Here is a 27,769-nt window from a genome sequence, read left to right as displayed (position 1 = left end):
GGACAATAGCCTATTGTTTGAAACAATTGAAAGTCACTGAGGCTTAGAAGCAACTACCCCCTAGTTAGTATGTTAAAAAGGACCTGATTTATAACCATTCCAAAATTATCCATTTAATGGTTAGTGAGTATTTTTAAATAAAGAAAATCTTACATTAAGCAAACATTTTTCGTGTCCCGGGTGATATATTATGGTTGCATGAGTCAAGTCTTAAGGCGAACAGCAAACTTTCCAAAGAGCTAAGGACAGTTACATTAAAGGTTATACTCCTCTACATTAACAGCAAATAATTATTTTTGAAGAATTCTGGCATTTACAGATTTTTGGGGATTTTTCTAAAAAACAAAACATTTTGTTCAATCATAGGCGCAATTTCTCTGGAGCGAAATTTCTCCTCGGTTACTTTATATCATACACAGACAATAATAGTGTCAAATCAAATCGATGATTTTTCTCGAAAACTGTAAGAATTGTGAAACTGTACTCTGTTTTAACATATAACTTGAACTATTTCCGTAGTAGCAACCCAAATGGATAGAAGTCGACCTGCGTATTTTCGGTATGGAGAGGGACAATGTAACTTGAATATCTTGGACGGATTTTAAAGACAATGATTGGGGGGGGGGTTGTTTGATAATGATTGGATTTGGGTGCCACACCCTTCAAATGCATAGGAAGTTGATGATACGCCCTCCGATATTACCTATATGGTACACAACAAAATACAGGCTGAAGCATCTCTGAGTCGGGGTGCGATGAAATTATAATACAAAAACTTGTGTTCTAGAGGGATTTTAAGCAAGTGACGAAAAAAACAAGCCATTTTCCTGATGAGCAAGCTGAAACAAGAAAGCCAATGAGCTTGCAGAGTAGACAGTTCTGAATAACTTATCAAAATTGACCCCCGTTATGAATGAAGGCCAGACAATGCAATGGACAACATGGTTATTTAAATTGCACTGTAGGACATTTTGATGAAACAAGGGTCAGAGAGATTAAGATGACTACGCTGGAAACAGTGAAACCATGCGAAAGTAACTAAGTACAAAAACCGTATCTGAAAGGCCATGAGCCGCTTTGAAGCATAAAAAACTAGCACCGGAGCAGTGATGGAAAAAGGCTTGGATTATGTAAAAAGCTCCTTTAGTTGACAGAGAACAGTGGGAGAACTGAGAACCGCGAGGCCCTCCAACTATGTCAGGACACCCATGGATTGCACTCTTGCTCTAACAGAAAAAATAACGATGCATGCAAAGATGTTAAAGGAAAAAACATAAGGTGAAGACTGCAAAAAGAAGACCCAACAACACTGCACTGGCTGATGGGGCAAGCCATGACATCATTTAGAAAAGAGGACTTAAAGCTGACACTCATGGAGATATCAAAATGATTTTGTGCCAAACAAATGTAATAGATGCAAGAAAAATATCAAATCAGAGTAACCCAGAACAGGCTGTGGATTTGTTAAGAATTTTCTGAATCCTATTCGCTAGTAAAACTCAAGCAAGGAATGGGTTGTGGCAAGTCGAGTTGGAGAATGAAAATGACAATACTGTGGTGTGGTGTTTAACTATTTCAAGGACATTGTTGATATATTTGAGAGCCACTCACCTCATTACCCTGTTGGTTGTGACAACAAAGTCTTCTTTGTTATTTTTATAAATAACTCTTGCGTAACCACAAATCCATGTCCAGTCATTTGACTTGCTGAGCAGTCTGAACGTTGCTGTTGTGGTCCTTCCGAGGTGAATAACTAACGAGAAAGCGTAATTATCAGTTACAAAATGCGAATCATTGTATGTATAACATAGGTTACTTCAAAACTAAGCTATAATGAATTAGGGATGCCCACTCTCTCGGTAACGCGCTGGAAAACTCACCCCACCCCACAGATGTTACGTAGCAATTCTCCAATCGAGGACCAATATATAACCTTGAATATTTCGACATAATAAATAATTCTAGCCTCAAAATGTCAAAGCTACGACAATATACTTTACAAAATAAATAATGATTTGTCATATAATTGTCAAAATTAATGAAAAACTTGTAAGAGGATTTTAGACAATCCCTTAGCCTAAAAAACATTTAACGGAACCAGGCAACACAAGGCTACGAGACCTGATAAGAGACAAATCCACCGGTGAAAAATTAAGCCTTTAATCAAAAGGCAAAACAACACGTACGACATGAAAAACAACAACATGCAAAATTAAGAACAGTGTAATGACGAGTTAATGAGATTTGCAAGCATATAAAGAAAAATTCGCAGAATTTGTCTTTATCGATTAAAACAAAATGTGCTGTGGCCTATATAATAAGGAAAAAACAAGAAATAAGCATTTTCAAAGATAAATCCTAACTGTATACCAAAAAGAAACGCATTTAAAAACACACTTTTCTAAATCTTCAACACCGGAGCTATCATTCTATCAATTTGTTCATTCTCCAGATCAACTTGTCTTCTTTCTCAAAAGAACAATACCTTACCACGACAATAGTACGAGCCCCCCTGAAACGCCGTGGCGGTACAACGGCTGATCCGATTTTACTTTGACTAGACCACTCAAGTTTGCTTGTAGCAGATTTCTGTCTGGGTTTTTTCTACCTGTACGAAAACACTTGACAAGATTTGACGGAGGTCAAGAGAGTTCAGTGTTAAAGCTCGTGCCTATTACATACAACGTTTGCTTGGTTAGCGGACAAAATGTTGGGCAGTTTTATAAAGGCAAGTATCTTTCTCGACAGCTTTGACACTTGTTTAGAAAAATTGCAGACAACGTCTTAATTTTAATTCTCAGGCAGTCGGCTTACATTCACTGGCAAATTATTGAGTCTAATGATAGATAAAGCTTAAAACTCGGACTTTTTTCGTAATCTCGAAAACAAAACATGGCGATGGACTACTTTGTGCCTAAACTAACCATCTCTCAAAATCCAAGGCAAAAATCACTAGAAATATTTGGAGATTGTTGGCCCTTCCGTAAACTCTAATTTCAATCTCTATCTATTTCAGAAATATATCGTTCCAACTAACATCGTCCATATTGATACATACAAAACACGGAAAATGGGAGAACACTTTAAAAGGTCTAGGTTTACTGATGGTCGTAGTTAGACAATAGCTCCCAACTTTTTAGAATTCATTAGAGTGTCAATATCCCTTCGTGTATATGGCAAGTCATCTTTTGAGCTAACATTCTATTATCGTAGGCTTAGATATTTGTAACGCTATAATTTACTATTTTAATTGCCTCGCGGGTCAGCAGGTTTATAAAAGTTTATGCGGGTCTGACCCGCGAATTGTGGTAACTTGGGAGCTATGTATACTTTCTTACTGATGGTCGCAGTTGTACATTTTCGCCTTTCTGTCCCTAAATCAAGCAAATGGAGGCTCGTATTATTCACATTTTAAGGACATCATGGTTCAGAGAACCTTATGAATGTTAAATATAGCACAAAAGAATTGGTGAAAGGCGAGAAGGCAAAATTAATAGTAGCGAACTAACTTTCAGTATGCTTGCAGCGCAGGTGCTGTAGGTCGGCGCGATGTACCATGACGTAACTCGATCTGCCAAACAAATCTTTCTTTGAGTAGCCAAAGAAGTCTTTCCCTCTTAAAACAAATATACCGTATACATCAATGGGTGAAAATATAAAAACCACAACTGGTTTCACAAATCACATGACACTGATAGATGTGTATAATTTCTTTTTAAGGATTATATCAAAGCCAGTGACTTGGAATGGCAAGATTTCAGGATATGAAATACTGTACAATGCTGGCTAATGGCCAATTCAAATAATTAGGGCTACAAAAGCTTACGTGTCGTAAGAACCTATATCGTTTATTTGCTAAATGAGATTCGTTGTAGATAATGTGTGGACTAGCTATCTGAATTTAGCATTTGGTAGCAAGATTCCCTTAGAAGATTCTTGCTTAATAATTAACTAACAAAACAAACTTATAATTTTGCGAGAATCTTTCTCCTTAGAAAAAAAAATTAAAATCGTGCAGTTAAAGACCTTATTTGCAGGCTTCTTTTTCATTACGCCCTTTTGGGTTGCTACCAGAGCCAAGGTTAGAGTATTTTATTACTCACCTTGCATCCATATCAAGGAATGTGAAGTCCATTTTGTTTTTGCTGCAGAAAAGCATGCTCTTCATGCGCACCTCGAGCATCGAGTAGGTAGGCCGTGAGGGCTGACACACTGCAAATAAACCGTACTGGTCTGGCCCATCATCCAGCATATAATTTAGTTTTCTCATGTACCCGCTTACTTTAAAAGGCTGCAAGATGAAAAACGATACCATTATAGATATATATGGGGAATGCAAATAGCATGTTAGAATCTTGTTGAAAAATTTATTGAGTATACCATTGCACTGCATAGCGATAAACTGATAATAAGCCCTGATTTCGATCTTAGTAAAAAAGAATGAATTTTGTCATTGTTTGTGCAAAGTAATTTTCATGGTTGAAACTTGACGGTCTAGATGATGTCTTAAATTTTCGTTATTTATATTGTTGTTTGTTTCAAAAACCGACGCAAAAAAGTTACAACTGCGGTGGAAAGTCATGCAGAGGATGGTACGTAGAACTAACATGTTTAAAAGCAAGAAACTCTCAAAAATAGCAAAATCTGGTTAAATTTCTCTAAATTTAAGGGCCTCTCAAACCGTTATATTGCCTTCAAATATTTTCGTTTGCATGTGCTGCAGTTTAATGTAATTGCGAGAAAATTTGATATCACAGTTTATAGGATGTCCTTGCCTACGTACATGAAGCCAGAAATTGTACATCGGCGCTTTTCAAAACATTTAATGCAAATAGTAGTCCATTTATGTTTCACTGGAATATGAATATGAAGTTCTCAGGTATCTTTCACCACCAGATATTGTAAACAAAACTTCCTAATAGTTCAAACAAAATTACTTTGGGGAAAAGCAGCAGGGCCTTAACCAAAGTCAATTAACAGCGAATGGCCCAGCAGGTTACAGTTGCACTCAAAGATTAATTATCAGAACAGAGGGATTATTTATTGTTTCCAATCCCCCTTTAATTTATCGCATTGTAAAAAATATGGCGGAGCGCTGGAATCGTGTTTAGGCTATTGTTCCAGCTATTGTTCTTGTTAACCAATCCACAACGAGACAGATTGCCTTTAAAATCATGATATCAAATTTAATAATTTTCAATTTAACAAGTTTATTTCAAAGGTTGAGGCACTGATTTTACTTTCAGACAATACTTGAAGGCCTTTCAGGGGCATAATTATTTTCGAACAACTAAGAAATTGACAGATTGACTAGAACGAATTGAAGAAAGGACAGTGTAATGAAAAAAGGAGTGGTTTGGGGAAAGATTTCCAAATCTTTCACGAACTTCAATTTACCTTGTACATATCTGAAGAGCTTGAATTTAAAACACTTTTCATTCGAATAACAAACTCTCTGTGCTGTAATTCTAGAATAGAACATACATGACAATAAAAACTGCTCATCCATAAACACTTTGCACTGCAAAAACCTACATGATCAAGTGAACTCTAAGTTGTGAATGAAATTGTCACACTTTTTGATCGAGTGAACTCTAAGTTGTGAATGAAATTGTCACACTTTTTGATCAAGTGAACTTTAAGTTGTGAATGAAATTGTCACACTTTTTGATCGAGTGAACTTTAAGTTGTGAATGAAATTTGTCACACTTTTTGGTACAGAATTATCTTTCTTCGGTTTGATCAACAATAGAAATAAGTCCCAAATAACCAATAAGTTATATCCTACAGCCAAACCAGTAAGATATAGCATGGTCTTACCAATAGCGGCTTCGTCTTCAGCCTCGTTCTCATCTTCATCAATTTCAACAATCTGGAAAATGTTAATAATGAGAATTATTGTTTACTGGTCTGTCATAAAGTGCTCCATACCATTTAGGCAGAGCTGTACACGCATTATGTCAGGCAACTGTTCTGATGATCGCATTAAGCTTGAAACTCTGAGTAGCAGCTTAAAGTAGAAGACGTTGATAAATAAATAGTTTAATAAGTATTAAGCTATCCGGACTAAAGAGGGAAGGTAGAAACAAAATTTTGTTCTGAATATGCCTCTCCTGAATATGCATCAGCTTAGAAGCAGTGAAAATCAAAAACTGAAGGGAGCTTAGTTTATGAAAAATTAAGAACATTCGCGAGTTAGTTGATACAGCCTAAACATGATCATCCAACAGCTGCACACGTCGCGAAAATCGCTAGTTAGAATTTGCATTATTGTTCAATTTCAATACAATTCCATGATTACAAAGGTTGGAGATGCATTTGAAATAAAACAACCAGGTTCTTCACAGAAACAAAGACAAATTATCAAAAATTTTGTGAGCAGTTTTTGCAAAATATGACTGAATAAGGATTTATATGCGATGTTTCACCTTTGGTTTTCGGCTTGGCTCCAGGCCAGCCCTGAGCTCGTCATGATCATCATCGTGAATGTAGGAGTACAAACTCTGATGGAGGTATTGTGACTGAAACGGTAAGAGCAAGGATAATGACGAAAGGGAGTCACATGGAAAGCTAGAGATCAATGGCAAAAGGAAATGGTATAGGCCAAGGCCCTGTGTCGTAATTTTAAAGCTCGGGCTTCGCTAACAGCCAGTTCAGAAAAATGGTTGTTGAAGTGACGAAACAAATGACTGAAGGCAGATACCTCTTTCCAAGGACGATTATTTTCATTGACTCGATGCCTTAACAACAAAGCAACACAAAGCTTAACCAGTCGATTTACTTAACCAAAGAGGGTATGACGTCACATCATATACACTCTGGTACCAAATAATATAGCGGTTTAAAGCAACACAGCAGAAATGTATAAAACGATTCTCTTAATAGGGTTGAAGACATTAAACACCTATTTCTCATAGATTGTAGGCTACCTAACTAAAAAAATGATGAAAATGGAAGCAAAAAAACTTTCAATTCACAGACTTTCTAACAAACAACATGGTCAGAGTTTGAGACAGCAACTTTCACAGATTTATTACAACATCACACGGAAAGGTGAATAAAAAAGTGTAGTGAAAGTCTACTGGACAATTAATACGTGAAATAGGAAATACGCTACATGTGCGTCATAGTATTTTTACCTGGGAGTAGCCAAGGTGGGATTTCACACTTTCTGATATGAAAAATATTACACCTGTATACGTAAGGATGATCAGGAATCCGTCGATGGCCTACAAACAAAACATAAAAAGATTACAGTCCGCAAATGTGAAAGTGCTTGAAGTTCATTGAAATTAGATAGTATTCATAACGAAATGATGATAGGAAAAATATTCACGAAGAAATCTTTGAAAAGAGAAGTTATTATTAGTGTTTTTAAAATTGATATAACATTTCAAAGCAGTGGTCTTACAGACTTTGTTGACGCTGAACCTTTGATGAAATGGTGACAAGAAGTTCAGTTACAGTGTCTCTTTATTTGATTGTATTAAACCAAGCTATCTTGTACTCTAGTTGGTTTAGACAGAGCAAAATAGTACATGTATGGAAATACTGCCTTAGAGCTTGTAACATATAACAAATACTGCCATCGCATGTTTTATAGGACTATCAAATCGTTTAAGGCTAGCATTACTAGCTGTCACTGTAAAAGGGCTGGAGCACCCTCAAAGCCACACTTTGCATAAAACCTGTTCCCATCAAGAGAGGGGCTTCTTTTTTCGGTCTTGAACGCCCAAAACATTTCCGATCATCTTGACATGGACCTTTCCAGATGTACGTGACAACCTATGCGATCCAACGAACTCTTGGATATGCGAGCGTATTGAAGAAGGTTCAAGGGGAACGAAAAATCAGTTCTTATTGTTGAAAGTTCGATTTCTGGGGTTTTGGTGCGTTGGAGAAGGTTCAAAGAGGAATCAAAAACAGTTCGAGCTAGCGAAAGTTCGAGTTATCCGGGCAAGAAAGTATCTGGGGAGGTTTAGCAAATCTAAAACCGCCTGAAGGTTTCATTTCTCTTTCCACTTGGCGATCAAAGCGGTCTGGGTGACGACAGCTGTGGCCTAGTCTGTCGGATCCCTTTGACGACCGAACAGCTCCCACATGATCCATTTCGGGCAAATCCCGTGATGAAATTATTTATCGTAGTCCATTTACAGTAGATGTTTAGATGAAAAAGGTTTTATAGTAGGCGATTAGTTATTACCAAGTATTAAGTTGTCTATTGTTTACCTAGTAATGCTCGAATATGTTGACATGATTTTCGCAATAATTGCAGCAGAATTTTAATCTCGAATAACAAACCTCGTTGAACAATTGCGAGAAAATCCCTTTTGGATTTGGCAATGCCAAAGGCGGCGTTATTTCTTTTGCCTTAGGACTCTTTCCCGCCGCAGCACCTGCAGAAAAAAACGCATGAAAATAGCAGGCACCGCAATGCAACTATCGGTATTCTTTACAAGTAACAAGTTGTACTAAGAGAACAAAGCATCCAATCAAGATTTGGCAACAATAACTTAGGCATTACAAGCAGGGGCGTAGCAATAGGGGGATCGTAGGGGGTGTGACACCCCCAATACTTCATGAATGGGTCGGGACATCTTCAGTTTGTCCACAAAATCACTTTTTCGTCGGTAAGTCATCTATCAGTAGGTGAAATGACACCTAGATCTTCCTCGATCTATGTCTTCGTCGGTAACTTTTCATTTCTCCAACCCCCCCCCCTCCCCCTCCCCTAATCTGAAGGTCAAGCGATGCCACTGACTATAAGATATGTTGTTCCAACTGACCTCTTTTGGAGCACACAGAAAGGACTATGCTAGTTGTGAATAATGCCAACAATGATATAAAAACACATCGAATGCATCCACCCTATCAATGTGTACTTATGGGACCGCCAACAATTATGATAAGAAATCCAGTATATCCAACTCACTTTTTGGAACGATCGTTTAAGGTCTTTCGAGAGAAATATTTTTGCAAATAATCTTTTTGTGGTATAAAATTTAAAAATGGCTTTCAAAAAAACAAACATTTTGAAACATGCTAAACTTTTCGTCTGACACTTAAGTATTATAATTCTTATTATCGCATTCTACTATTATATTTTTATGCTTTAATCATGCGCTATATATTATCTTAACTGGTCATTCTCTAATACTGGTTAATGAAATTATCTTTCAGGTATTTACAAATTAAAACTTAATTGATTAAAACCTAGCTGTGCGTATGTCAAACACGGACATGTGGCTACAAGAGTCTTGCGAGTTTTTTCCATGTGTCGGAAAGATTGCATAATCGAACTTTAATTGCGTCTATCTTCGTTATTTTTGTGTCCTAATTGTATTTTCATAATTGCGTTTTATCGAGTTAACAGTAATTTGTGTACGTTGTTTTGATAACTAAATAATCCACGCTGTGAATTAAATATTCATTGCGAATTTGAAATTTCATTGTGTTGACCTGCATCAAATCTTGTATTTAACGTTAACAGGATTTTCGCCAAATGAACTTGACTCGATAAATGTAGGCATCAGAGATGAATTCTATCAGAAATGCTGCTTTTGGTTGGCTAGATGTATTGTTAGCAGAATATCGAGCCAAGGCTTGAACAGGCCTTGAGAATATATCTTCAAAGGTCACTGTTAGGTAAATCGATCTATCTGCCTGCCATTAAACCTCGTACTTGAACAGCAAGCAATGATCTCCTCTTTAGTTAGGTCGCGATCTTTTCAGATTTACAGTCAACTAAAAATGGCTTTTTACGATTTCGGAGTAAATTTGGAATTTAAATGTGACGTCAAAAAAGTTAATTTCTAGAATAGTTATTTTTGACAACAAAACCTAAAAAACATCATAAAATATTTCTATAGATAGAAAATCAGTTAAATTGGTCAATTATTGGGTGAGATATAACTGGTAGAGTTTCTCTCGGTGTTACAGTTTCTAGTTTATTTTATCTATAGTTTACATGTATAAAAAAACTGTAACTGACTCACACATCCAAATGTACAACAAAAACTGTTAAGCATAGAGTAAATAAAGGAAAAACCGAAGGTTAGAGCATCCGATCGTTTTCAAAATGTGTTGTGAAACAGAGAAACAAAAGTGTTCTGAAACAGAGAAAGTTATAGTTAAATAGTTGCCAAAAAGTTCTTTCAAACTTATTTGAATTGATATGGTGTGACCAGCTTTTAATTAGTTTTAGTTCCCAAACAGAAAATTTCGACATCCCCACAAAACAAAAATGGAGACAACCAAAAGTGCTATTAAAATGTTTACAATCGCAAGAAGAAACTGAGAACATCCTCTGTATGTACAATTTCTTACAAGAAACTTGAATCAGCACTAAGTACTAAATAAATTCTAAATTTAGCATCCATTCCACATATTTGCGTTTTAATACTAAAAGTTTCTTAGTTGTGTTGATCAAGATATCAGCTTTCTTTTCATTGGGATAATGGCATTGAGCTTGCGCAAATGAACACAAATGAAATGAATTAATTATGCATGGCATCCTTATTTCTTCTTCTTAAATTGCCTAATTTTTTTTAGGTTGAGCATAGTCGGAAGAATATAAACGCAGATTGTCATGAAAAAACTCATGAATATCAAAATTTGTTTGTTAAAACATGTGTTTTTTCTATATTCTAAATCATCAACTGCGTTGGATGATCATCTGGAAAGCTTACACTTAATGGACTCCTTTTTTCAAAATGAAAATTTTACAGTTTCTTATATATTCCTGTGCCTGTACTAAAGATTCTTAAACTTTTGGCCATCCTAGCACTAGCTTCTTATAAACCAGTTTTTATAACGTGTAGTTGTACCTATCGCAACTCCAAACATACAATTAAATTCAACGGCATGAGTCCTGCAGAAGGCACAATCAATTTGATAAAAATAGAAACAAATTTGGCCAATGATGCCGCTATGATACAATCGAGTCAATTAAGCTAGCATTTTTGTAGATAACACTACCAGTGATACCAGCCAACGAGCTGCGTTATCGAATGTTTGCGAAATATAAAGTGGTATCTGCGAAGTGAACCTGAACTGCTAGCTGGTATGCCATGCATAATTTATTCATTTTATTTGTGTTCATTTGCGCAATCTCAATGCCATTATCCCAATGAAAAGAAAGCTGATATCTTGATTAACACTTATGCCAATGCAAACGAAAGAAGCATTCCCTGGGGTGTTAGATGCCTTGTTATAGGTTAAGATTAGCCTTTGGAATTTCATTGTTTTCAATTTGAATTTAATAGATTCAAGCATGGCAGGGTCGAATCACACCTGCCGTAACCAGAATGATTTGCCTTGTACGCATTTCTTCTTCCGTTGACAATATCTAAGAAGCTTTAAGGCTTCCATTTAACAAACATGCGCGGAATGAAGACTTTAATCCGCTTTTTAACTGTTTGCCATGTGCCTGAAATACTTCTGCTCACCCTAAATTTCCAATTTTAAGCAATCAGGTCACGTTGTTGATTGTTTCATAAAATTAACAATACTTTTTCAATTCGATTGTATCACTAATTAACAATTAAAACATTAAAGTAGCTCAAGATTCAACAGTTATTTGTTGTTCATCATCTTACAAAAAAAGCACCTGTTGTGTTATGATAAAAAAAACCAAGCATTATCGAAAACATTGGTAGGTTAAAATGCAGTCTGGGAAGTGCACACCATTACAGAGCATTGTTATAAGAGCACACTATTACAGAACTAGTAGAAATGATGATTTAATGAAATTTAATCAGAGTTAATTTCACGAGGGGCTTTTGCAATGGCTGTTACTCTTGAGTTGATTATTGACTGTTATTCATATTTTTGGTCTCATGTGCCACGATTTCGTTCCCTAGGTTATTCTTGGGGGTATTCAAGGTTTTTTGGCATAGTGTTGGTTTCACTTTGCTTGGTCAAAGGCGACGAATAGAGAATGCTGTTTATTTTTCCAGCCCTCCCTCCCTTTCTTTGTTTTTTTTTGTTTTCTCTTGATGACTTCAATAAAACTTCCCGTACCTTTAGGCATTATTTTATGTTTTTAGCATTCACTTGGATGCTATTAGGTAGGTCTTTTCTTGTCCATTCCCTCCCCTTTATCAATAAAATTTGGGGGTTATTATGGAAAATTCCAAAGTAACCGCTTCCTGTTTAAATCAGTGGTAGGTTTAGCGATTTGCGCCGATGCACCAACGGCCCAGCTCGCTCTTGATGATGTGGGAACGTAGCCTCATGACTGATTTTTTTATGTCTAGGGCATGATTTCTGAGGGAGCTTTTTGCCCTTCATTTTGTTGGTATCTTATTCACGAGTTAGAAAATTAATATAAGAATACATTAACTTTATAACTGTTAGATGCATAATTAGATAAAAAGGGGTTCCAATCCGAGGAGAAGACTGCGAATATTGGGGGGAGGGGGGGATAGAGCTGCTTACTATTCTCGATCTAGTTCCATTATGGTCATCTTTAAAAGCTAAACGTAAATGCTAACATTAACAAGAGAAACCTCTGAAATCTTGAAACAATGACAAGGCTTATGTCTTATGACAGCTTATGGCAATAAATTCTATCAAGCCCGGCCTTTTGACATCAACTATCGAATAGGCCTCTCAAACAAGCCCTTCCCTATTTTGCAGTCAGAATCGGAAAAAGCAGCCAATTAGTTACAGCTGCTTTGAAACTTATTCTGCATTAGAGCATCTAGATGCAGTTGGCTATTATAGCCTTTTTATCAAGAGATTTTCTATACACATTCTAAGTCGCAAATTTTTTTCTTTTCAAATACATCCTGCGGGTCAAATATGCCATCTCCTTTAAGTTCTGAATATGTCCGACTGGAGAAAGCCCCTTCTCCAATAAGCACCCCTTTCAAATTAGCTCTCTCTTTAGCATCAAGTTTAAATTTAACCTTATGTGAATATTCGAACCATTACAGTATGTTTTTCTGATCGGATAACAAGATCGCCTAAATCCGTTTACTGCAACCGTATTACGACCTACAGATTCTAGATTTAAAAGGACATAGTTTTTCTTCCGTTTATCAAAAAGTTTTAACACCTACTTAAATTATCAAAAGCTGATAAAAGCGCCTTGTGGGTGTGGTTTACAAACTGTCTAGCTATGCTTAACATTACATTTGATTTCTGTTTGGATCAAGGGGAGTTATTGCCGATTAGGTAAATGCTTGAAACCCCTTAGCAATGTTCCTGTATTTGTCATGCTATACATAGAGGTATGTCAGGTTGAAAAAGGCAACATTGGTACCAATCTAAGAACAAAAAAGTAAGCTATTCTGTCCTGTAGGGCAAGAGGATAAAGAGATAATGCCACACTAGAACAACCAACCCTAAGGGGGCAATTCTGTTTATAGCTATGGTATATTTGGTGAATTTTCTTAATAATCAGAGATATCTTCACCCTTTGTTCAACAAAGTTATTTTGATAATACTATGCAAAAAGCATTGAGTAGTCGCAACGATGGATATTCGAATTGCTGTTTGCGTAAATGTTCAGAACATTGTGGAAAGCAAAAAAAATTGCCAGTTTCTTCAAATACTGAGTAGCGTATGTAGAAAGCAGGTCAGAAGTTGGTCAGCGTCATTAAAGGAGGCATCGAAATAAAAACTGTAATTTTCCAAATTTCTTTGCAGCCTGAAATTCTTTGGCAAGGCGGTCAAGGTTATCTAATACCGATTCAAACGCAATGTACAGTAGGCGATTATTCTATCGTTTTTAAGTGATTCGCTGTTCATATTTTTCTTCGTTGAAAAAGATCATACAGCAAAATCGGACCTCATTATTAAGGGCACTTGATTCTGGCAAAATTCGCTAAAAATTTCAGTATTTATCTTACCTTTGAGAAAGTTTTTGTTCCGTAGGTAACTGACACTGAGTCTCAGTACAGAGAGTTTATCCAGGCGGGCAATAACTTCCTCTGGAAATGGCAAAAGCTTGGAGAGGTTCTCGAGCTCTTGATTGAGCCTGTCTCTGTGTCGCTTCGAAGGATTTATCGAGGTGCGGTAACTGGAGAAAACAGACAAATTTTTACAATTTTCAAAGACAATGAATTCTGCTCGACAGCACCAACATATTTTACACTCAAGAAAAACGATTTTTTAAAAATATTCCAATTTTACAAGAAATGTAAGGAATTAGTTAAGCGTCATTTTTAAAGCAAAGAGTTGAACTAAAATCATTTGCACTTTCTTTAAACGTAAACGTATAACCCTTGTGATATTTTTTCACTTTAGTTTTCCAGCGAGAAAAAGACAGGATTTTCTTGCGAATTTTTTATGTATTTTGCATAGGTCGGATGCTATACAACAAATTAAACTTTTGAAATAAATTGATTTGAACGATTTGAAGTGTCTTAAACATTCAAAAGAAGTTATGTTCAACAATTAGAACAGAAACACGTGGTCCCAGGACCGTAGCTATTATTTTACATAAGGGGGTCGCGCTTTTCTTAAAATCACACAAATTCTTTGTTCCAATAAACAATCTTTATTTCGTTCATTGCTCTCAAACAATACTATCCTGTCAATAATTCTATCCTTGTTACGGTACTGCATGGAAGCGGGAATGGCCATGTCACTGAAGATGAAAGGAAAATGTCCAAACTTCATAATGAGCACCACCCTTATTCTTTTCATACCATTACAATACCGCTGTTAGGCCAGACAGATAGAGGTTTTTATTTCATCCAATTACTTATGCATACAAAAAGTCAAAATGCAGTCCTTTAATTGCCTTCAAATTCCATTTTCAGCTAGCTCAAAGTCATCCAGTTATTCATTTAAAGGTTGCGTGAATACGGGAAGAGGCAACGCAATAAAACAAACCAAAACGTTTAGGCAGAAAATTATCTAGTCCACGGGATATCGCTAAATTGTTGCTGTCTCCATATGATTTGTCCAGACTGTTCAAAAATACAGATGACTACACGATGACTTTTATACAACGAGCTGGGTTCGGATGCTGTGAAAAGCAAAATTCAGTTGTTTTGCAATAATTTAAAGAAGGCAAACTCAAAAGGGTTTTCAAGAGCTCTTGATTCAAACCAGGACTCAGTATTAAAATCGTTCATGAGCATTGCATGCTGCATCACTCTTAAATTTCAAAGAGTTTAGCAAGTATAATCAAGGTTTCAGCTAAACAATTATCATTCCTAGATGCTTCACTGCAAATATATTGTACGACAGCACGTGGAGCAGAAACAACAGAAAGCATAGCCTAAATTCTCAGTTTTATACCCCCTGGTTTCATTACCTAACAAGAAGCATGAAAGCCTACATAAATTATCTTCCAACAAAATAGAACAATTTTTAGGATCAAATATTTACAAAATTATCATGAATAAATACCTAATAGCTAATTACTTTAATATTGGCAAATCATTCAACAAGTAGCAATGTCAAAACTCCTGATAATACAAGGCTACCATCATAGGTACCATTTTGACAAACATGTAACTACAATCAGGAGTATTTACATTAACGTTATGTAATAGAGAGGATACAATCATTATTTCCTTCTTTCACATAGTTTTGTACCTTTGCTTTGAATGTACAAAACTGCACAGTCATAGACGAAGGAACAAGGGAGCCCCGTTCAGAAACAGTGGTAAAGCACCAACCCCCCCCCCCCCCCCCCCCACTTTTGAAGTGCTTCCTACACCTTTGTGCACAATGTTATGCAATCGCATGATATCTTACATGATATTTAATCCTGTGATGTCTAAAATTTGCTGTTAATGGTTCAACAGATCCAAATGCATCTAAATTTATGGAAATTCACTTTTAACAGGAGCAATTACTTTGTGCATCCACCCACTTGTTTCCTAGATGACGTCAGTGACAAATGATAAATGAAAAGAAAGACATTATATTAGACTGCAGACCAATAACCAGTCTTAAACACATAAATCTTTAGGCAAGAAATAACCACTGTTTTTAGGCCTTGCTATATTGTGCACATCGAACTAATTTTTATATTTGAGTGTTTCTAGCAATTCTTCATTTTGTAAACAGGAATAACTTAATTAAAGTTCAAAGCAAAATTACACAATTTGAAAAAGCTAGAAGCAAACTTCAAGACAATGTCTTTCCTCTCTTTAAGTGGGCTTGAAGATAAGAGTCTGAACCATGTTACGCTTTTTCTCTAAAAAGAAGTCATATTATCTAATATAAAGTTATATACAACGAGCAGGCAAGCTTCACCTCTGCACATGTGAGTCGAGAAATCACGGGGATGGGTAATTCACTAAATGTTTGCATCTTCGGGAATGGCACCAACTAAATTTCGTTTGGGGAAAATATTTGAAAGCGAAAAAGTACGAGGAAGCAGAATTGAAGATTGGCGTAATGAAGGTCTGATTCGATAAACTTAGGGATGCAAAACAAGGGCAAGGGCATTACAATGCAGTGCTGCGGTTTCGCAATAGCTTCTCTTCAGACTAATTTGAGTCATGAACGATGTCTGATCTGGTGTCATTCTGGAACAAAATAATAGCTCTGTCTTGCAATCTAAATACCTATTCGAAGAGCACGTGGTTACGTACACATAGTAAGAATGTGATCGAGCTGGAAATCTTAATTATATGATTGAGACCGCCTATTTGTGGACGGTTTTGTACACTTTTGTTGTTTATGCAAAACAGACTACATGCTTGAAGCGTGTTTGAGGAAAGTAAGCAAAAGCAACGGTACCTGGGTTGCACGCAACCACGATTCCAGTAACGGGAAATCGCACGCCATTTTAACGATATCAGAAGTAAAGCAAGGGCATCTGGCAATATTTTACTGATGAAATTTTTAGCATGAAGCCTAGAATAAACTGGATAGCTGCTTTTCTGGGAATTTTATTATTGTCTCATTTTTGTTTGGAAGCAGACAGGAATTTCTCCACGGTCCACCGCACGTGAAATTATCCTGTCTGGCATTTCATGATGCAAGATTGCAGGCAACTCATTGCAAGACATACATTGCTGATAGCTCAAATTTCTGTCAAAAGTCGAATTTTAATATTTATATTTCATAAAGAAAGGTTCTTGATTCAAGTGCAAATATCATAAAAAATGTAGGTATAGATTTTGTATTGAAAATTTTGGTCGTGTAATCAAGAATAACATTTCGGAGCGGGAAAGGGCATGTGGACATCAACATCGCTACTAACGTTGGTGTTTCACAACTATGAAACCAAGGGCACGTGCAAGTTAATAACTTTAGGAAAACAAGTTTGAAAATATCAAATGGTATGAACTCTACCTCTCTGAGATTTTGGTGTAAGATCTTATTGAAGTAGCGGGGCGTGAACTGAGACGCAATAATTGCACGTTGGTCAAGCACTTTGAAAGTGTATCAATAAACTCGCAAGATCCTGAGGTAATGTGAAGAAAACTAGATAGATAATTATTCAAATTCGTTTCAAGTGGATTATCTTACATTAATACAAATATTCATACGAGTGGCCCTTGGGAATTCTACTTTGCCCTGCATGCGTAGTTCACAGCTTTACAACTCCTAGAAGCTCGTGCATTGCCTTTACTTGTCATCAAAATTAGGATAAGTTTTACGATAAAACTGGCAAATATTAAAGACAAAAAGCAAAAATGAATCTCTATTTTCAAAAAATCTTGCCTGTTGGCAATAATGAATGCAAAATAAATCAGATATTTTCTGAATTTAGGGCGCATCATGGCTGTTTTGATGTGGCCTATATCATCACAACACAACATGGCTTACCCTTGCGATTTTCGTCGTCGTTTACTCGAATTTCCGCTCATCGTGTGGCGTATGACATGCCAAAGTTAAACTGCGTGACTTTACACAACAGATCGTTGAAAGATTCTTTAAATATCAAGGCAAAAAACTTGCAAAGTGGCCTGATTTATCATAACAAAACAGCTTCCCTCAAACATGCTCTCTCCTTCTCATTCTTGTCATGGTCATGGAGTATTGACACCTTAAAGAAATCCGCGTAATTTGATTGGACAACAAAACCACCTTACATGAATTCAAGACATGTTTTGGACAAAAGGACAATGAAACTATTGTTTAGGGCACCTTTAACCTCAGCCTATAGGTTCAGAGGCTCAATTTCCAGAAAGGGCCAGGACAGAGGTCGTGCCCGGAAAAACGAATGGGTCTGGATGAAATTTGATATGCTAAAAATGAAATAATTTGCAGAAAATAAATTTTGATCAATCCATGTTTATTTCATGTCAATATCCAGAAATTTGAAACTATATTTTTGAATTGAATTACAAATCTAAAGAACAGGGAATGCCCCGGGATATTAGAAAAGTAGGCCAGCATTAGGGCCCCGATCTTTTATTGGTACTGAAAGTATCGTTTGTATCGCAATTGGTTTTCCACGAATTGCGGTTCCACACAAGATGCATCTTGCGTCTTTCGGTGTTAATTGGCTTAATATGCTTGCAGATTGTGGCTTTTGGCTGTTTTTTGCGCTGATTCACGGCTTTTGGACCCCTTGTATTGGGCTCATTTTAATACATTTTCGGCATTTCCTACTCAGTTTTCTTCTTCAATGTTGTGTTGTTCTAGTTACCTACAAAATCTTGGCACAGGGATTACCGAGGGGCATTTATCAGTAAGAGAAAGCAGGGTCCGCGCTACTGATCCTAAACTTGAGGGGTCAACAATGTAAAGAGAATTTACTCTTACCCCCTCTAGCCCCAATTGCGAAAAACATTTTGTTGATGTCGTTTTACATGTGGACCTCTTGTGGTTCAATGTATTTGTTGTTATCTAAAGATATAATCTGAGTCGATTTTATTTATTTAGCGAAAAATTTGGGAGGCAATAGCCCCTTGCCCCCAAAGCCCTGGAAAGGGTGGTTGTGGCTTTGTAAAATTTAAAGGAAGCTAAGAGAAAAAACATAATGGGAGCTATGGGGGGGTGCAAACGATAAAATTCTTCCCACAGAGCACAAAAAAATAGCAAGGTATCTGAAATTTTGCAAAAACGTTTTAGCTTTTTGAGGTTGTAGCCTCCGCCATCAAGCCACTGTGGCCCTGTTTGCAAGTATGTGCCTCAAGATGGACTGACCTTCGAGGAATTGACTTCTGCAAAACTCAATTCAAATAGCATAAACCTATCTTTGCTGTTTCATATAGATAAAAACCATGAATTGCTTTTATTCGCTTGCTGAAAAATGCATATTATTTAGAAAACTTTAAACTAAATTAAGATAAATAGATTTGAAATTTTCAGCAAAAGATTTTCATGACAATTTTCATTAATTGCAATATCACAGACAATTTTCATTAATTGCAACTCTAACAAGCAGGAAAGATTTTCATAGTCATTTTTTGCAAGCACACACATTTTATCAAAGAACCTTTGTTCTTGGTGCTGAAGGATTCTGAAACTTTGAAGTCTCTTCAAAATATCAAAAAACATGTTTGGAACTTAGCATAAAACATTATTGGGGGGAATTTGATTCCAATTGAGTAGAATAAGGGCAGGTTTATATGAAAAAAGGGTAGTTGCAAGTTGGTTGAATAATTTTAACAGAAGTTATTACAACTTGGATTTGTTTACAGAGAATGAAATACCGATATAAATGAAAACAATCCATTTAGATAAAAGCTAATTGGAACTTTTCTTCGTGTTTTTTCCTGAATTTCAGACAGAAAGGGAAATTAAGATAGCTTAACACATCCCTGATGCTGCCATGGCACCTTGAAATAATTAGACATTTTCGGATAATTATTAGACATCTTCCACAATAATCTTCATGCGTCAACGAAAAGGTTTTTCTTAAATGGTTAAACAAAGTGAATGTTTTTTTTATTTTGTTGCCTTATTTTCTTCTATACCAATAATGCAAAGACTTCATCAAACACAGCTTAAAAATCCATGAATTTGGATTTTTTAGGATCATGAACAATTTTCTTCCACGAACTAAGATACGTTTTAAATCCAGTTTAGCATAAACATGGCAATTAAATACCCTAGATTGGGGTTAGTAAATGTACCTTGAATTGGGGTTACTACGTTTGATGTCAATATTCAAACAAGCTTTGAAATGCAATAAGTGAATTAGTAATTTAAACTATTAAATCATTTCTCTTACATTTTGCCTAAAATACAATAGAATGCTATTTTATTTTTGTGCACTTATATAAACCAACTGATTAAAATAACCCGAACAGTCTATAACCAGGGCATTTTTTAACATATTCAGTGGTGGGTGAATTGCCCCCACCAGGCCCTACGAGTTCCCCCACCACTGACAAGCAAAATTCTACTTTTACCCTAGATGCCCAACCACTGACGGACCCGTTCCAAAGAGTAAACACAATGCAAATGTGTTGCCAAAAGAAACATAACATTATATTTTTCTCTCATCATGATGATTTGGTGAAATAGCTCCACTACTGTAATTGCAAGCAGTGGAAAAGCTATGCCTCCAGTAGGGAGCACATTCAGATTCTTCACTGAAATCGTTTTAATTTAGGACATAGGAAGCATTAGAAAAGTGAGAGGGTCATCCTAACAAGTATTCTATAAGGTTAAAAAACCTGTTTAACTGGCACCCTAACAAAGATTCCAAAAAGGTTGAGAAAGGCTGTTTCTGGAGGCCTAGCTACAATGATCATATGGATACAATTTTCTGGCTTAGTTGCGAGCTGTACGGCCAAGAGGTTTCGGAGGCCCTGTTGCAAAACTGAAAGACGAGGTCTGCTATTATCTTTGGCGACCATGCCCTTTCTATAACGAGTTTCAGAATATTTCTTGCAGTCATTTTCTTGTAATCGTTTAAAACGTTGTACCATTGTTTAGGAATTTTATTAGTTTTACTGATTGCTTCTTAAACTGGAAACCTCGAGGCGCCCTCTAAACTTGAAGGCCCTAGGGCAATTTGCCGTCACCCCTCACCCTTTGGCAGCCCTGGAGGGGGTACGTGTTCCCTGTGCTCTCGTTCTCACGTCCATGTGTTTAAGAAAACCTATTTGTTTGAAAATAGCTTGGCCATAATGTCATGAACATTTTGCTAAATGTAATGAATTGTAAACAAAGCAAAAATTTTAACTTCACACCCAAAGCTAAATTGTTAATTTCTTTTAGTTTATGTCCATGATAATAACCCAGCTCTGTTTATAGCTTCTTTTTATCGATCAAAGCTTATATAAGCAATATTTATTGTAGATAGTGTGAAATAGCGGAAACATAATTTCACGGTACCAAAAACTTTATTGTGTATATTCGTAATTCAATATGTAGCCTGAATCACAGTATGAATTTAATTGAATCTAAATTTAATTCTACTCTGGATATATATGTATGTATACAATACATCCTAAATTTGATTTTATTTATTTACATGTTAAGCAATTGGAACTAACTTATACTTCATTCTTCTATATCTTTTTGCAACATTTGATGCCACAATTACAGCGCTGCTTCGCTTATTCAATTTCAAATTTCACGGATGTTTTATCTCACCGGACTTTGCAAACTGAGCTGCTTATGTAACCATGGTATTTCTTCTAAGCAGCTCACAATCTTATTGTTGCTGAACTGCCAAGTCGCGCAAAATTTATCACGTTGTTTATTTTCGACATGAAAGAAAATATAAAACGCATTTGTTTGTTTTGGTTACTTTTAGCACTCGTTGCTTTATGCTAAGATCATGTTTACCCCAGTCGCGACCTTATTGTTTCTGTGTATAACCCCAGAACAAGACTGGTATCTTTTAGTTAAATATTCACTAGAATTAGAAGCAAAATATTTCGATGGCGAAATTGTATATAAATTAATATATTATTAAAAACTTGATAATATTGCTATTCAATACAAAGATGTTTTGACGCATGATTCACGGAGTGGCGCTAGGGATGCACGGATGGTGAAAATAGAATTCGTTGCTATAGAGTTCTCAAGTGTGACGTCACAGAAAAACTATTTTTAGAATTTTCGAATTTTGACCAAATAACATGAAAGAACACCATGAAATACTCCTACAGATGCAAAATCAGTTAAATTTGTCAAAAATCGGGTGAGCTATGGCCAAGATTTTAAGTTTGCTAACGGATTTTTTTTCTTCGGCTAAGTTCATAAAGTTATGAACTGAGATCAAATTACAGAGGTTTGATGGGGCCAGAGCTTGTGCTCATCTGGTCATATCTCTGCCAATTCGTAATGCCTTTTAACTGATTTTGCAGATTTAGAGGTATTTCATGATGCTATTTCAGGTTATGGGGACAAATTTAAAAAATTCTAAATATAGACTTTTGTGACGTCATCACTTAACATCTCTATTACCCTGGGTAAGAGACCCGGGGAAGCGAGAGATTTCTCTTTAACATTGCAAGAATGGCTTTGCATCTGGTCACGAAGGGGCACGGTGTAAAAGAATACAGATATATTCTCCCTACTACTAATTATATTCTTTTTTCCAGCACCTTATATGAATTTTTATCAATATTTCAGGATATAATGTCTCAGCGCAATCAAGGAATAAAGAGAACTAAAATTTGGAAAGGCTTAATGAGGGCCAAACTCTTAGCCTCTTTTATTCCAAGCCACTAACCACATATCAAAGCAGCGACAGGACAGTTGTTGTTGTTGCAAGCTGGTCTACGGTAGGAATGATGCAGCTTCATTTTCAGACAACTTTAACAATCAAATCAAGCCAAACCAAATCAGAGATTGATTTTGATTTGATTTTCTCTCTGGAAATCGCAAGAAGAAATATAGAGGGCAACTGTTTCTGTTTTACTTTTTTGCCATTACATCTTCAAAAAGCGGTTTTGGATGTTTGTTGACAATTGACATTCAAAGAAGTGGCTAGAACCAAGAAAGTCTAAACAAAATGCTGAAGTCTAGACCAGCATTATAGAAATGATTAACCGTCTAGCCAGTAATGTTCTGCGCACGTGGGGTTCCTTTGGTCCTTCCGAAAATTCGCATATGGTTTCTCAAAGCCCGGCAATGTCTGAGATGATCACGAAAATGTAAGTCGTGGATTCCCCATCCTTGGTCATTATTTCGTTTTAAACAGTTCATACTTACATTGAACGTAGACCATTCTTGTATTTCGCAGCTGCTTTTTCATTCATTCTAATCTTACTCTTTTTATGACTATGTCTCAACTACAAAAGAGTGGATTACATGGGGAACCCCATTAACCAGTCGTAGAAAACAAACATCAGCACCGATTTCTGTCTGGGAAAAGCATTGTTAGCCAGAAAGCAGCCTTGTTTACAACCGTGACTTACTGGTGCATCACTTGGATTTGAATTGGACACGGGTCGCAAATCTCATACGTTTAGGGCAAAACAAATAACTGGGCCATTTACATCTACGAGTACTATTAGAATTATTGAATGAGACACGTATCCATTCGAGAGCATCCTCAGCAGTCAGTGCTTGTACTTCCCTAGGTCATAGCAATTTTGCGAGTATGGAAAAACGAGAGCAAAGGAAGGTCATGACAAAAGTAATTGTCTGGGGAGGAGATGGCCTTGAAAATGTTTGTGAACAAGCCCACTTTTAGATCATTTAAAAACACTTAAAAACATTTCATAAAATACGTCAAAAATAATTAACTACAAGGCAACTCGTTAGAAAACTGGTACAGGAGATAAATTATTGAATCTTTTTCTGTTCGAAAATAAAAAGTTTCTTAGAGCTTACAAGTGTGGAAGTCTAGAAGACTCTTCGAGGTGAAGATGGGAAGAGGCTTTATTAAAAGGTTCAAAGAAATGGTTTTCACGTTATTTCGTTGTGTTCCCTGGCTTTGAGTGTTGAGGATGGCCAGGGATTTTGTAGGGATAACTCGTTAGAATACGCATGCGTCCCTGCCCCTCGACGTTGATTGGCTCGACGAACAAATCATTAAGCCTTTTGTCTCAAACAATTGGAGTGAGATCTCATCGCCCCAACAGATTTTTACCAGGCTTAAAAGTCACGTGTACACTCATTTTCTTATAAGAAATTGGTTTTAAGAAACGAGTACTAGACAGTCCAGTACAAGAAAAAGAGTTAAGAAAATATGAAATCGTGATAAAACTGAGAACAAGGAAAATTTTGAAAAAATCAAGAACATGAACTTAAGACACAAGGGATAAAAGTATACTTCCCACATCTAAATACTGTGTCAGAACGGAAGTGAATCTCTTGACGTGATAAAAAAGGTCACGAACATTTCATAACATCATTCATGACATCATAATTAAGAAACTCTTAAGAAACAATGAGTATTGAAATTTCCAGAACATTAAGAACCTGGAGTACTCAACATCGACCTTTGTTTCTTATAAAAAAATGAATGTATTTGTAATTCCTGTTGTTGTTGCTTTACTCTTGGTTGTTGACAGATGAGCAAACTGATGATGCTACTTAAAAAAAATGAAGAAAAAACGTCATACTTTAAGGAAGATTCAATTCACTCTTTCAAACATGACTGATTTTCGTAAGCAGCGATTTATAAAAGAAAAAAAGATGTACTTTTTTTTATAAAAATCAAATACATGTCATATTATATGTTCAAGTTTGGTTTAGTTGGAGGTTTTAATAACTGGCTTTTTGCTTCCTTCGTTTCACTAAACATTGATCGAAATAAATTTACTCAAGTCACTCCATGAAACTATACAATGCTGTACAAAATGTATAGTATTTACTCTGATAAAGCCCTGTATGCCGATTCAATGCAGTGCAAAATATTAGTAGACGTTTCATTTAATTTATTTCGAATTACATTGGATTATCGTCGCCGTTTTGCTTTGTTTCTGAATTTTATTTTCTAAAATGTTTCCCTGGGTACCAGATTCACTATGTATAAAAATATTTTCATATCATATTTATATATAGTGAGTCTGGTACCCAGGGTACTAAAATGTAAAAGCTCTGGTGGGTTCTAGCACTCCTGATGCCTATGACCATGCTGTCAAACATTGCAGCAAGACGTGCACATGAATGTGACGATATCCAACTACGGATGAGGTTTTTGGGTTCTGCTAAAGTGAGGAGCGTGATGCTGAATGTAAATGCCTCAATGTAACCTCCAATGTAAAAAGTGACAAAGTCCCAGGTGCATTGCATGAAAAACTGTATAATTTATTTGTCATTTGAAGTTCATACATTACAAACTAGATAACATATATTACAAACTTTATTACAACGAACAGGACAGGAAGGCAGTGACTTATGGTTATCAATGGATAATATAAAATAAAAGTGGACAGAATATTAAAGATGCGCGTCAATCTAAAGGATCCTCTAAGCCGACGGGCTCTCGAAGATTCACAAACTCTCCACCCTTTTAATTTGGCCTAGGACTTAAAAGCTTTTCGACCCGAACTTTCAAAGACATCATCACCTATCTAATAATACTGTATATTAACCAAAACTTAGATATTGCAACCTTTGGTCGGATCTACTTAGATTCTTCAAACGTCATTTATACAAACGCACAAAATTGCAAACATTGGATTGCGAGAAAATTACGTAACAATCGAGTGTTCCACATGCCACATGGCTAAGTATTGAAATTCAAACACCATGTGAAATATATGCGAAGCAAGGATAATAGAAAGTTTGGAACCTATCGCGAGTTGTTTATTATTTTAGTAGTCACCTAAAAATTACAATTTGACTCCATAGATCTATCCATAATGTAAAGTTTCAACAACTATTTTCTCATTTTTATATTTTGTTAGGTGAATACTAACACCAAGAAACTGATCGGGTCTACAAACGATTAAAGGGTGTTGACAATAATTATTTATGATGACAATAATAAATATTATTGAAAAGATCAAAGAAACATCAACCCACTTGAAACATTTCCATCTTTTGATCGGGGTATACCAACATTCTATCTTTCAATGGGATAAGCTCGAAAGGAGAGATTTAACAATCCTTAACAAATATCACAAAGCAAACCTCAAAGGAAACTATTGAAAACAAACATAACCAACACAAATACCAGGTCATGTTGTGCAGTCAGAGGAGTAGCAAAGGGGCTTGGGTTATTCATTAAGAGGCAGCATTCTGTGGAGCCCCATACTTGATGTCGAACATTAGGGTATCAACTCTAGATTATAAGCTATGAGGGACATAACCAATTGTGGCCCCGTTTATTTTCAAGCGTTTTCGTTTTGGCATATGTTGGCGTGGTTTTACAGGTGTCCCAGCTCCCAAAGACTGTTTGACCACTTGCGACAATGTCGTTAAAAAAACCTCTGCGCAGGAATTTACCCTAACCTCCTTATCGCTATTGCCATTGAGCCCTAGGATTGTTTCAATATAGTCTTATTACTCAAAAATAATTTAGTTAGGATCAATGACTAAGTCATAATACAATATACAATGTTGCCATTTGTGAATGGAGAAAAGGCATGAGACATTTTCCTTGTAGACGCCAATTCTCTTAGTTCTCGAGAAAAACAATAGAAATTAGATTAGTAGATGCCGGACATTGCAAGCATATAAGGGCAGTGGAAAGTATATTATGTAATGATAACCACAAAAGATCGGCAAATTATTGCTGCATAGCATCGACTTTATCTCTCAAATTATATTATCATGTTGGGTTAATACACAAGTCCACTGTTTGCATCGATAATTGAAGAAATTTGAAACTTAAGTGGTTTGTCAGAAATTACTAGTAGGCATAGTGAATTTTGCATTTTTACGGGCAATGATTTTCCGCTGTTTCTCTTGTATTACAAAGAGTTTAAGTTCTTATACAAAGATAAGTTCATACAATGCCGCCATGGGGATTTTAAAGTTATCAAAGCTTTTGGGTGGCCTTGTGGGACAATAATAGAATTCAAATGTGCCATGCCACTGTAGATCCTTTTAAAGATTTTAACTAAAATATAAGTTATAGTACAAAGAAGAACTACCTCTAGACATATTTATATCGATATTAATATACTAGTATAGCAAATCGTTTTAGCAATACACCCTAGATAAAATTGTGAAGGAATTGCCCTAGCCATATGTATTTAAACTTAACTTGGGTTAAATCTTGCAGTTGTGGCGTGTCTGTCTTCCCATAGAAATTTTTTCTGGGGTTTCCTCAAGTGAAATTTATTAATAATTGTAGTAATAAGAAAAATAAATCTCCATTTCAGAGCAGTTATATTACCCTGCAACTTGGTACCAAAAGCTTGGCGCAACATTATTTTGAGTAAATTTAGCCCCTTTGTTTTAGAAAATTTGTAGGACTTTGTTGATTTTTTTAAAACTTTGGATTTATTTGTAGCTAGACAAGTCTTTTCCATCTTGGGGTTTTGAAAGAAACAAGGACAATCCCTTAGGTGCTCAACGTATTCTTCATGAGAACCACATCTTCTGCAAAGAGAATCAATGTACTTTCCTTTGTAGTTCTTTCCCTTTGCTCTTTTGTTAGATCTTTGACCTGGCATCCTTTTCGGTTGATATCAATCATTTTGAGTTCACTCATTACTTCTTTATACCAACAATTTTTGGACACGTTTTCTTTTTTGTCGACCATTAATGATTATAATTTTAATACTAGTACAAGGTGGACATTCTACCATCTCGTGAAAACAGGCTATAAAATGACGCAATATATAAACCCATTATGTTATTGTTGTACTGTTTTTTATTGTGTTTTATGCCAAAAAACAGACTTGTGTTTTCACATGCTGTACATAGAAAGAATCTGGGCATTTTCTGTAACCAATTCCAAAAGATCGGTAAAAACCCATCCTAACTTTCACCTTTTATGAAGAAATTTTCAACCAATTAGCATATAAACATTGCT

At 36.0% G+C, this 27,769-nt stretch overlaps 1 protein-coding gene across 2 annotated transcripts in view; it reads right to left on the bottom strand.

The window, feature by feature from the left end:
- Positions 1-27,769, bottom strand: part of LOC135681556 (uncharacterized) — a 52,116-nt gene that overhangs the window by 12,888 nt on the left and 11,459 nt on the right. Inside the window, exons 1-10 of one of the 2 annotated variants that reach the window (XM_065196095.2) lie at positions 17,746-18,758; positions 13,857-14,026; positions 8,302-8,396; positions 7,140-7,229; positions 6,429-6,521; positions 5,821-5,872; positions 5,398-5,468; positions 4,104-4,291; positions 3,510-3,616; positions 1,612-1,753 (exon numbers count right to left, since the gene is read on the bottom strand). In XM_065196095.2, the coding sequence (XP_065052167.2) occupies positions 1,612-1,753; positions 3,510-3,616; positions 4,104-4,291; positions 5,398-5,468; positions 5,821-5,872; positions 6,429-6,521; positions 7,140-7,229; positions 8,302-8,396; positions 13,857-14,026; positions 17,746-17,786 (1,049 nt within the window). In that variant the 5' untranslated portion in view covers positions 17,787-18,758. Of the gene's footprint in view, positions 1-1,611; positions 1,754-3,509; positions 3,617-4,103; positions 4,292-5,397; positions 5,469-5,820; positions 5,873-6,428; positions 6,522-7,139; positions 7,230-8,301; positions 8,397-13,856; positions 14,027-17,745; positions 18,759-27,769 lie in introns of those variants that run through there. The other variant, XM_065196094.2, reaches the window with a different exon arrangement.

This window comes from Rhopilema esculentum, chromosome 12 (genome assembly GCF_057945365.1).
Source record: "Rhopilema esculentum isolate cy_ngs chromosome 12, ASM5794536v1, whole genome shotgun sequence".
Taxonomy (NCBI): Eukaryota; Metazoa; Cnidaria; class Scyphozoa; order Rhizostomeae; family Rhizostomatidae; genus Rhopilema; species Rhopilema esculentum.
The sequence above is the reverse complement of the archived record's forward strand: the minus strand, read 5'-3'. Positions and strand labels throughout refer to the sequence as shown.